This window comes from Neolamprologus brichardi, chromosome 8 (assembly GCF_056152115.1).
Source record: "Neolamprologus brichardi isolate AB-2024 chromosome 8, ASM5615211v1, whole genome shotgun sequence".
Lineage (NCBI taxonomy): Eukaryota > Metazoa > Chordata > Actinopteri > Cichliformes > Cichlidae > Neolamprologus > Neolamprologus brichardi.
Genome location: NC_142111.1, coordinates 4,421,182 through 4,432,474, shown reverse-complemented (window position 1 = coordinate 4,432,474; position 11,293 = coordinate 4,421,182). Strand labels below are relative to the sequence as shown.

Sequence of the window (11,293 nt, the reverse complement as noted above, 5' to 3'; positions counted from 1 at the left end):
AGGTCGTGGCAGAATTACAAGACGGTAATATTGTGGATGGGTCATATGATAGACATAAAGATTAGTGTGATTATCTAAGCTTTAATAGCACTTGTAAATGCAATGGCAATAATGGCTATTCATTGCCATATGACTGAGCAACTACCCAACACCATAACTGACAACAGAAATTAGGGACAGGCAGTAGAAAGAAACTGTGTTAATCTGAAGGACGGAGGTCCAATAATGATGTGAAAACTAGGAAATGGTTGCATTGCAATTTCCATATTAATCCCACTGTGGTTCATAAACATACAAGAGGTTCTTTTATTTTAATCTCACAGCCTTTTTTCTTACTGGGGACACATGAAGATTTGCCTTTTAGGCTCTTTTACAGTTTTGTGTTTCTATTGTTTTCAAATACATGAACACAACAAAAAAATTAGAAAATAATGAAAAGGTTTCAATGTAATAAAAATGAACCATTTAAAGTTCAACACAATTCTTACGTCTTATTATCATAAAACACCGCCTGAACGTCTTTACTGGGTAAAATGGTAAAGACTTTGGTGCTCCTGTGTTCGCCACTTAACAAGGAAACAACACAAAAACATTTTTCTTTCACATTTTTTGTTGCTCTGATCAAAAGGACAAAACAAAAGAATAAATTCAGAGGAGGCGAGGGAGAGGAAAGGCTTCACGATCGCTAGCGTGAGGAGTTGGAACTTGATCGCGACCGATGGCGGCGGCGGCCAGGCGATCGAGACCTGCGCCGCACTGGAGACCGTCGGCGTGGAGACCGAGATCTAGAACATAAATAACAGAAGAGGTCAAAAGTAAATGATCAGAGAAACAGAGTTAAAACAGAGTGTGTTAGAATTTAGAGTTTTCAGTTGTGGTAAAATCAGCATTAGAGTGTTTCCTCTCCACTGTGGATGCCCATCATTTGCTCATTACCTTCTCCTCATACGAGGTGGAGTCCGGCGCCACATCGGGGGCGGAGGAGGCATCCTCCGGGGAGGGGAAAGCCTGCGAGGAGGGGGGCGCACCGTGGGAGTCAGCACAGCTGTGACAGTGATTTCCTGACCATCGATCTGACCTGAAAGACATCAGCGTGAGAGTTGATCCCCTTTAAGCTCATGACTCAGAACGTGGCTCTGAAACAATCTCTTCAGTCCTTCCTACCTCCGTCCATGTGCTTCAGAGCCTTCTCTGCCTCTTCAGAGGTCTCGTACTCCACATAGGCGTACCCCTTGGACAGGTGAGGGTGCATGCGGTTCATGGGCATTTCAATCATCTTGATCTTGCCATATGTGGAGAAAATCTCCTGGATGTGCTCCTTTAAAAGACACAGAAAACCTTTGAGATACCTGCTGTTTTTATTGTGAGTAACTTTCAGCTTCTAAACCAAAAATTATTTGTTCTTCCTGGTAGAACTGATTCTTGAGCCCTCTTTTGATTTTTGATCCATTTGTGGTTTCCCGGTTGTCAGTTGCTGATTACAGACTTCATTCATCATTCTGCTTGAACTTGAAATCTTTGCTCATTTAAAGTCTGAGGAGCCCGACGGCTGCACAGATGAGGCTCAGCAGGGAAAACGTCACACAGAAGCAGCATTCCTTGTGGTGGTGGAGTAGGTATCCACATCAACAACAGATGGTGCATGGACACAAACAGGGCTATCACATTGTTCTCCACACACTGAGGACTTGGCCGTTAAATGCTGGCCGTTCAGCAAACTCTCAGTAATTTCTATCACTGTTCTTTACATCCACGGTTACACAGACACAAAGCTGACAGTGAATACTTGGCATCTCTACATGAATGATACAAAACAACCAACAAATGGTTCTGAATAAAGTTCTCCGCCACTTTTTCCAACGTGGATTTTGTAGCTAGAGGGTCATACTTGACTACTTGTGTTTATTCAAACATAACAGCAGCATTCAAAGCATTCAACCCTCCGCCCCTACCATCAACTCATCAGACCACGTCTCTGTCTTGTAAATTCCAGCATATCAGAACTACGGAGCAGCACTGCAGGATTTGCACAGACTGATCAGTGTTTCGAGGGGCTGTCATCACAGCCCAGGACACAGACACTGAGGAGCATGCTAAGGCTCTATGTGGCTAGATCTAAAATTTCAATTCAATTTTATTCATATGCCACAAAATCACAACAACCGTCACCTGGATGTGGTTTATACTGTAAGGTAAAGACCCTACAGTAATACAGAGAAAATCATCAACAATCAAACCCTATAAGCAAGCACTTGGTGACAATAGGAAGAAAAAAAACATTTAACAGGAGGAAACCTCAGAGCTCAGATCCAGGATCAAGGAGGGACAGCCATCTGTCATGACCAGTTGTGGCTGAGGTTGCATGGAAAAAAAAAAAAAGCATCAATAGCAGGGTGAGTGAGAACCTTATGACAGAAACTCTGCTTTTAATTCTGGAGATTAAGCAGCCCTCAGAATTATAAGAGCCAACCTCTATAAGAAAATCAGAGTGGCAAAAAAGGCCCTTAGTCACAAAAACCCAAATTATAGAACCAATTTCAGGACCATAGAGATACAACTAGACTGGGACAGGGTATCAAATGTATTACAGACTCCAGGATCACCTCACAGCCACAACACTGCATGATCTCAGAAAACTACTTTGTAAATTCAAGATCTCATCAAAGTCTTAACAAGGAAAATAACAATAAGGACCACAAGGAGGTGAAACTTTTTGCAGCAATGGCAATCTTATTCTGAAAGTGAACCCCCCCCCCCCCAAGCAAAGAGCTGTTATTTGACTATACGCAGCCCAATCTATATCATCAACACTGGTGTGGAAACTGTGCTTCATATAATATTCGTGGGGGTTCATGTGACCCCTGCACATCTCCTATGTTTTCAAAAAAAATCTCCTGCACTTCCTACAGAGGTTAAAAAAAGGCTCATCTTAACCCATCTGTCCTCACCACTTCCTACAGAGCCACCACACAGAGTGTACCAACACAGTACCAACACTCTGTGGCATGAGAGCAGCAGTGCCTCAAACAGAAAGCCACTGGAGAGCGTGGCGATGGCAGCTGAGATTAATGGGGTCTCACTGCCACCTGTTGGGAGCCTGGCCCAACAATGCCACCTGTCAAGGGCAAAAAGGATCACCAAGGACAGCAGTCACCCCTGCCACAGACTGGTCTCTCTTCTACCTTTGAGCAAAAGCTATCACAGACTGGCGTGCAGAACAGTACGGCTCTGTGACAGCTATGACCTGACCTCCGATTTTTGTTTTTCTGTGATCCTAATTTTGTTCAGCAGTGCATCTGTGATGTATTGTATTCTGGGGGTCATTTCTGTGTAACTGGGCAGTCTAAGCATCACCAACACACACACACACACACACACACACACACACATTACATATGACATAGAATGCCATTTAGGAAATTAGTATATATATTAGAATGAAAGCCTGAATATATATTTTAATGATTATTATTTATCAAGCGGGAAACCAACGAATTAAATCATCAAGAAGCCCCCACACCACCCCTCCACCCCTTTTCTCTCCTCCAGAGGTCCACAGATGCAGCTCCACTGTTCTGCAATTAACAGTGTAGCGGACAACTACACACTCTGAATCATCTGCAGCATTAATCCTCTCCCAGTCTCCCAGAGTGTACTAAAAATTCTGGAACACACAGAATTATCCAGAAAAGACTGAACAAGTTTCTGTACTGAGACAGAAAACAAACAGGATTTGAGGGAATGAAAGGCTGCTAATACTTATTAGAGTAAGAAATACCTCCTTGCAGTTAACACCTTATCAGTTCTTTGCAGCCACATTCAGTGTAATCAGTAACTCCATGCTTGTTTCGTGAGCGTACTGGTAAAATTATTCAGGTAATAATAGAAATGCAAAGCATTTCATTACAGCCTACATTTGTTTTTTTTAAGCAACTACAAAGATTTGCTTTACAATCAACTACAAATTATCAAATATCTTAAGTTTTCACAAAAATGAAATGTGGCCACTGTGCTTGTAGCTAACCGTGTTTACCAGAGATTTTAATGCTGCTGACTCAAACTCCAAAACAAAGGCTTAATCAGTCCCCTGTGAGCACTCTCCACCATCCCTACGATCCTCTTCTTCATTTGAGTCAATAAAAAGTTTCAAAACAAACTGTAAAGAAACAGTTTTTTGAGCAAACACAAAACGTTTTAAGACCAGTGAAAATAAACTCTGCTCACAGTTTAAAGCTGTGACTAAGCAGTATGTTTATTACTTGTTATTCTGTTGGCTGCAGTCCCTCAGGATCTATCGTACGTATCAACAGAAATCGGGTGTGAAAGAAAATCTGGCTTCATGGTTATCCATTTGCACACTGCTTGTATACATCACACAAAGATTCCCTGCTTTTAAGACTTAAATACAAAAGTCTGAAAGATTATCCCCCCCAGTGGTGGAAACAAAAGAAAAAAAATACATCCATAACTACATTTTTAGTTTATTTGAAATTTCAAGTTAGCTCTGCCAATCAGAAAGCTCCGTGAATGACGTCATTCCCTAGTTACCCAGAATCAAATGGTGCAGTCACAGGTGCACTCAAAATCAGGGATATGTATAGTAAACATGGAAAAATTCCTGTTAATGCTAATAATAACAGCATGTTTCCACTAGTAACACAAGGATGTCATCATTTTAAAACCATTTTGAAAGCAGTTTGCTCACTGTGACCTCCATTTATAGCATTGGTAGTTGATACCTCCACCTTCTGTTTCTGGGTAACAGTGAAATATGTTCACAGGGGTTCCTGATTGGTGGAGCTAACGGCTTATCAACTTGAAATTTTAAGTTATGGATGACAAAAAAAAAGCAAAACAAAAAAACATTCTGTGACATTGCAAAAGAGACAATGGGATAACAATAAAAACAAACAAACAAAAAAACCCATCTTTTTAAGCACTTCTGGTTAAGAATGTACCTTGATGACGTTTCTGGTCAGCCGACCCAGGAAGACCTTGGTCGGTTTTGGTGTGGGACTCCTGCGTCGTCGATCCCTGCCTTCCTTCTTTGGCGATTTAGACCTACAATCACATCTGACTTTAATTTAACATGTGAGCTGTTAATGACAGCGTCTAATATGAAAACTCTTCAAGTACATTTAAGTTCTTTTTCTGAAAACATCACCAGAACTAAGACTCACTGAGGATTACTCACTGAACAGGCAATATACAACCTCTTGCTAATCTCTTACTACATTTAGTTTTTTGGGTGCTTCCTAGTAAACGCTTCCATACTTTGAGCGCGAGCGTCGTCTGTTGTTGTGGCGTTGGCGGCTGGGGCTGGGTGAGGATGATGAAGATGAGGAGGAAGAAGAGCGGGAGCTGGAGGAGCCAGAGTGGCTGGAGGCAGAGGAGCTTGAGCCGCTGGAGGAGCCAGAGCTGGATCCTGAGCTGCTGCTGCTGGAGCTGGAGCTCGACCTAAAGAGAACATTATGATCATTTTTTATTTATTTTTAAATGGATGATCTGCTGAGGGGAGCAATAGAAGGGTTTGGTCCCAAGGATTTAATTAAAATGAGCTAACTCTCATTCAAACCAGAGGGGAACAGGTGGTTAGTGATCTGACCTGCTGCTCCTGCTAGAAGCGCTGCGTCGGGTGCGGTTCTTGTCTCGGCCCCGGCCTTTGTCAGCTCCCTCCTTAGTGGCTCCTGACTTGTCCTTGCTGCGCTGTTTGCTCTTGTCATCGTCCTTCCTTTTTGTTGGAGAAGGCGCCCTGTTAAAGGAGAAAACAACCAAAAGGATCTAAGATTTAGGGTGCCAGACATCCCCAACACCTTTGCACTGTGCAAAAATAGATTATCATTTGCATACAGTAACATCAAACCATGCAAACTGACAGGCAGGAATGATTTCCTGTGTTATTAAGCGGTGCATTTGGGTAACTCAGTCTCTAAGTGAACGTGCTCCTGTCATAGAATGGATGGGCTGTATTGTCCAGCATTGCCCTCATCTTAGACAACATCCGCCTCTCTGACACCACCTTAAGGGAGTCCGGCTCCATCCCTACTACATTACAGGCCTTTACGGACTAGAGTTTGAAGGAACATTTCTATTTTAGTCTGCACAACTTTTCTTACAATTTTGGTAATGTTATTTAAAATCTCAAGGATTCAAGGAGCTTTATTGTCATTCGCGTCATATGATAACATGAGGTTAACATCTGCACTACCTTTCCAAGCAGACTTGGAAAGTATAAAAGAAAGGAAAACAAAAATGGAGTAAAAGAGGCTTGAAGCTGAGCTGGTCTATATGTGAGATGTAACTCAAGAAAAGGGAAACTCAAACTACAGCTTTTTATTATTTTTTGAAGGCAAACCTTATTTTACTTGAAATGATAAGATTATGTCATAGTGAAAATTAATAATAAACGTTTTCCAACAAATACTGTTTAATTGTACTTTTTTCTTTGTTTTATTGGACAGGCAGTTTTTGACTTTAAACAAACACTGGAAGAACTGTTAGGTGGCTTCAAAATATGCTGCACTGAAATATGTTATATTATATTTTGGACCTGCAAATTTTCTTCATCTTTCTGTGTTTTTACACAAATACATTATCTTCATAGCCACCGTTGAAATTTACAGTATTTTGGCAGTACGGTTACTAGTGGCTGTAAATAATCTTACATTTTTACTGAATTATATTGTCCCTTTCTAGCTTTTTGAAACTAAATGTTGATTACCTATATTACTGGTACTTTTTTTGCATTTTCCCCTTTATCATAGTTTTAATTATTAAATTAAAATTCCAAAACTTTTGGCTTACCTTTTATGATCACTGGAGAATGAGAATTTGATTTAGTCAGACTATGTTGAATACGTTCGTCATTTCTCCATTTTTAACTCCTTGCCTGCTATTGATCACATCCCAGTTGTTAAAGGTAACTAACACTCTGAGGTATATGAGGGAAAAGGATCTTTATTCTCACATTCTCAGTTAAATAATATTTCACTGACGTAACTACAGGGATGCTAAAGTAACGTCTTTCCGTCGCTGTGCAAAAGCATCTGCATCGTCACTTTTTCCAACACTGAGGTAAGAATGACCGCTTGTTTATGGAAGCATAATTCTTTGCGCTTTTGACATGAGCTACAAATTAATTTAGTTGATTTGTCAAATAGATGCTACCAATACTTTTGTGTTAGGGGGGGGGGGGGGGGGGGGGGGGGGGAATGAACTTCCTTTTGTTGTTATTATTCTGTAGGAGACTCGCGAACCCTCGTTCAATTGCTCTTTGAGCAGTTCTGCAACACATTTCTGTAATCGCCACATATGCATTTTTAAGAATGAGGACAAATGCTGAGTGGCCACAGTATATCTACTCATAGAAAATGCAAAACAAAATCAAGCTAGCTCAAAAGTTAGCTAGCTTACCGTTGGTTAAATATATAAATAATAATAATATGGCTGTATATTGTGTTTGCTTATTAACAATTTCATGTAAAGCTAAAAGCAGTAACTTTCGCGTTAACACTTTCATGTAGTAACTTGCGATTTATAAGCCAAATATAAAAGAGAAACGAATTAAAACGACAGCGTTCACTTACATTTTTTCCTCGCGACAGTAGTAAGCGCAGAAAAATGACGTAAGCAGTTTGAACCAATCAGCACTCTGTACGCGCCTCACACATGCAGAAACATCCGTTAACTTTGTGAAATTAATTCTCTAAATTTAGACTAGCAGGATTTATTTTTCGGAATAATACTTGTTTCCCATAGCTGGTTTCACTTCTTTTTATTAGTCTTTGAAATACTTTCTGTAATTTGAGTTAACGTTTAAACGTTTAACTCTAAATTTGACCGGGGAAGGATCACTGCAGCAGAACTCTTGCGGGTAGGACGTTGCCTGAAAGGTTAGACTCAGGGAAAAAGCACACCTTTATATAACCCCGGCTCTAACTGAAGAATCACGCTGCCTTTCATCTGAACCGCATTAGAGATCAGCCGTAGTCTCATATGAGTGAAAAACGCCTCTCTAAGCTACATAAAAGGTTTGGACTGATTGAACAACTAACGGAAGGGGACAAGTTTGCTCTTCCACTTAAAGAGCCTGCTTTGAGATGAAGTCTGCAGATAATGTACCAGAAGAAACCAGGAAACCTTCAGGCAATGGATTTACTCTTGGACTGACTGTGCTCTGTGCTGCCATTGGAGGAACCTTTCAGTACGGCTACAACATCTCCATCATCAACGCTCCTACCAGCTACATCCAAAGGTTTATTAATGACACCTACATGGAACGCTGGGGTACAGGCTTGGATATCCCTAAGGTGACCCTGGTGTGGACCCTGATAGTATCAGCCTTTTCTCTTGGTGGCCTCCTTGGGGCCCTGCTGGCAGGCCCTATGTCAGTTCGCTTTGGGAGGAAAAAGTCTCTGCTTTTGAACAATTCCTTCATGTTTGCTGCTGCTGTGCTGGTGCTAACATGCCGGGTGGCAAAATCATTTGAGATGATCATCATTGCTCGTGTTCTGGTGGGGATGAACTCAGGTGTCAGCATGAATGTCCAGCCCATGTATTTTGGAGAGAGTGCCCCCAAACACCTCAGAGGTGCTGTGGCGTTTTCCTCTGCTGTCTTTACCGCATTCGGGATCTTTTTGGGTCAGGTTGTGGGACTTACTGAGCTTTTGGGTAGTGAGCCTCTTTGGCCCTACTTACTGGCTAGTAATGCTTTGCCAGCACTGTTCCAGCTCCTTACCCTTCCCTGGTTCCCCGAAAGCCCCAGGTACCTACTCATCGACAAGGGAGACAGGGAAGCATGTCTCCAGGCTCTTGGAAGACTCCGCGGCGGGGAGGCTCCCGTTTTGGAGATGGAGGAGTTGCTTCAGGAGCAGCAAATGTCCGCAGCCATAAATTCTGGAGCTACATCTTCTGCTAAGACACCCTGGGCCCTGTTTAAGGATCGTAATTTACGATCACAACTCAAAACAGTCATGGCCGCCAGCAGCGCCATGATGCTCTGTGGAAACGACTCCATCTACTTCTATGCTTCCTACATCTTTCAGGAAGCAGGGATCCCACCAGAGAAAATTCAGTACGTCACCATTGGGACGGGGGCATCTGAGCTAACAGCTTCCATTCTGAGTAACCTCCTGATTGAACGCGTGGGTCGCCGGTACCTTCTCATCGGGGGTTACAGTCTCATGTCTTGTTGGTCTATAGTTTTTACTGTAGCTCTTTCACTCCAGAGCCGCAAAGTGACAGGGATGGCTTACCTCAGCATGGTGTGCGTTTTCGCTTACATCCTCAGCTTTGGCCTGGGCCCAGCTGGAGTGACGGGGATCTTACCAGCTGAGATCTTTGATCAGACGGCTCGTCCAGCGGCCTACATGATCGCCGGCTCTCTAATGTGGATTAGCCTGCTCCTAATGGGAATGCTGTTACCTTTCATCGTCAACGGCCTGGGAAACCTCTGCTTTCTGCCTTTCCTCTGTGTTTGTTTGGTATCTGCTGTGTTTCTAGGCCTCACCTTGCCAGAGACAAAGGGCAAGACGCTGGCTCAGATTACAGCAGCGTTTGATAAGAAGAACCAAGGGAAAATGAATGAAGTTCCAGACCTAATGACAGAGCACGATCCCCTGAATGATCGCTACCAGTTGGGTAAAATCTGCTCATTTACTTCCTCAACGCATGATCCTGACCTTGACCATAAAGCTGCTGAATGAAATTTGACCTGTGGGATTATAACAAGCCGTGCCTTTTGAGCTTATCTTCAGGTTTTAATTGTCTTCTGTGCAGATTAAATCCTGTGTGTTATTTATGAGATGTGATCTCCTTAATATTGACTGTTCTTAATTTACAATTTGGTCTAGGCCTTTAATCCTACCCAACACACATTTTGTGTTTATTTATTGCAAACCTATATAAAGCGTCTAAAATGTCTTTTAGATCGTCATTTAGAGTGATTGTGCTGAACCCTTTTGTAGGGTCCCTATGCCAAAGAAGTCGTCCTCTCTCATATTTATGCAGAAATCTCAAGCTCCTGCCAAAAACTGGCATGTGTTTGCAGTAGTTTGGGCAATCATTTGAACAGCATGTGCTGTAGGGATTAACTTCTCTAGTTCAACACTTGTGAGCTGCTAGATAACAGTTCGTGTTTATTGTGCAATCTGATGCTGTTATTTTTTTGTTGTTTTTTTTATCTATCCAGCTCAGTGAACCATGCATGTTTGTTTTCCTATTTGATGACCTTTCTGGGAACGCAGACTGTGTGTAATTCTGTTTTTCTCTCTTTCTCTCATTTATGTTTATGTTTATGCAGCAACTGGACTGCATCTAGAATTTAACTATATTAGTTAGTCCCCTCCAGACTTCTGTGTGCACCAGGGCTTCAACTACATGAGTGTAGCTCTGCAGAATGGCCAGTAGATGTAGCCATTGTGTCTGCCACAGTTTGTGCAGTGATAAACAAGGCAGCGCGTCGTGAAAATGAATCACACAGTCAAGGTTAACACTTTTAAATTCACCAGCTTTTAAACTCAACACAGCCCTTCTGAGCCTTCTGCGAACCATCTGTCGCAGCATCTGTATGTTCTTTAATCACCCTGCGATGCTTGATCGTGTGCTGGAATGAATCCTAAATGCAGACGTCAGGTCTGTTCTTGCACTGTTGTAACGTGTAGCATGTGCTGCGCACTTACTGAATGACACTGTCACACTTTTCTTTGCCTAAAAATATTATTACTATTTATATTTAAATCAAAATACAACTGCGTGTACAACAAAATAAAGGAAAAAAAGTGGTGACCCGCATTCTCGTCATGTTTGTGATTTGGTTAGTGAGATTTATTCTGCTTGCTTTTTAAATTGTGTTTAATCACCTAGCTGTGGCTCCCTTCACTCCTGCGCACTTTAATTCAAGTACTTCTGCCCACTCTTATTAAAGTGGATGGCATAACACTGTTTATTTATGGAAACAAGAGCTGTGTGAGAACATCTCACTCTCCAGTGGGGTAAGGTGTGCATTTTCATTTGTCTTTATTACACCATCCAGCTGACAGAAAAAGTCAATTTCTATTTAAGTGCGTCCAGTGTCAAGTAGGATTTGTGAGTGCAAGGAAGAATGTTTTTATAACCCCGACAGCTAATGGGTATTTCTTCTCTCCGTGGCGTTCAGTTCAGCCTACAGAATCAGCCTTTTCCAGTGAAGCGAACTACACAGCTAAAAGTGACTTTGTGTTAAAGAGGTAGAGAGTTCAGATATAAAAGCAAAACATAAGAGTTTTTCTGCCATCAAACTCAGCCAGCACTGAGA

The 11,293-nt window shown here is 41.9% G+C and overlaps 1 protein-coding gene and 1 pseudogene across 1 annotated transcript; one reads left to right on the top strand and one right to left on the bottom strand.

Annotated features, from left to right (window-relative positions):
• Nucleotides 1–282: 282 nt before the first annotated feature.
• On the bottom strand, nt 283–7,644 carry LOC102796971 (RNA-binding protein with serine-rich domain 1-like). The gene is made up of 7 exons (XM_006796976.3): nt 7,587–7,644; nt 5,606–5,752; nt 5,275–5,457; nt 4,959–5,061; nt 1,165–1,318; nt 937–1,078; nt 283–785 (listed from the first exon to the last, which is right to left on the bottom strand). Coding segments are annotated over exons 1-7 (831 nt in total). The 5' UTR covers nt 7,589–7,644; the 3' UTR covers nt 283–685.
• Nucleotides 7,645–7,662: 18 nt separating this feature from the next.
• On the top strand, nt 7,663–10,789 carry LOC102797262 (solute carrier family 2, facilitated glucose transporter member 11 pseudogene; annotated as a pseudogene).
• The last annotated feature ends 504 nt before the right edge of the window (nt 10,790–11,293 follow it).

What these genes read in the sequence shown, in the direction of transcription:
- LOC102796971 (XM_006796976.3), bottom strand. An exon ending in AGACGACGCTCGCGCTCAAA is followed by an intron (nt 5,062 to 5,274) that starts GTATGGAAGCGT and finishes ATGTGATTGTAG; the next exon opens with GTCTAAATCGCCAAAGAAGG. An exon ending in TGACCAGAAACGTCATCAAG is followed by an intron (nt 1,319 to 4,958) that starts GTACATTCTTAA and finishes TGTCTTTTAAAG; the next exon opens with GAGCACATCCAGGAGATTTT.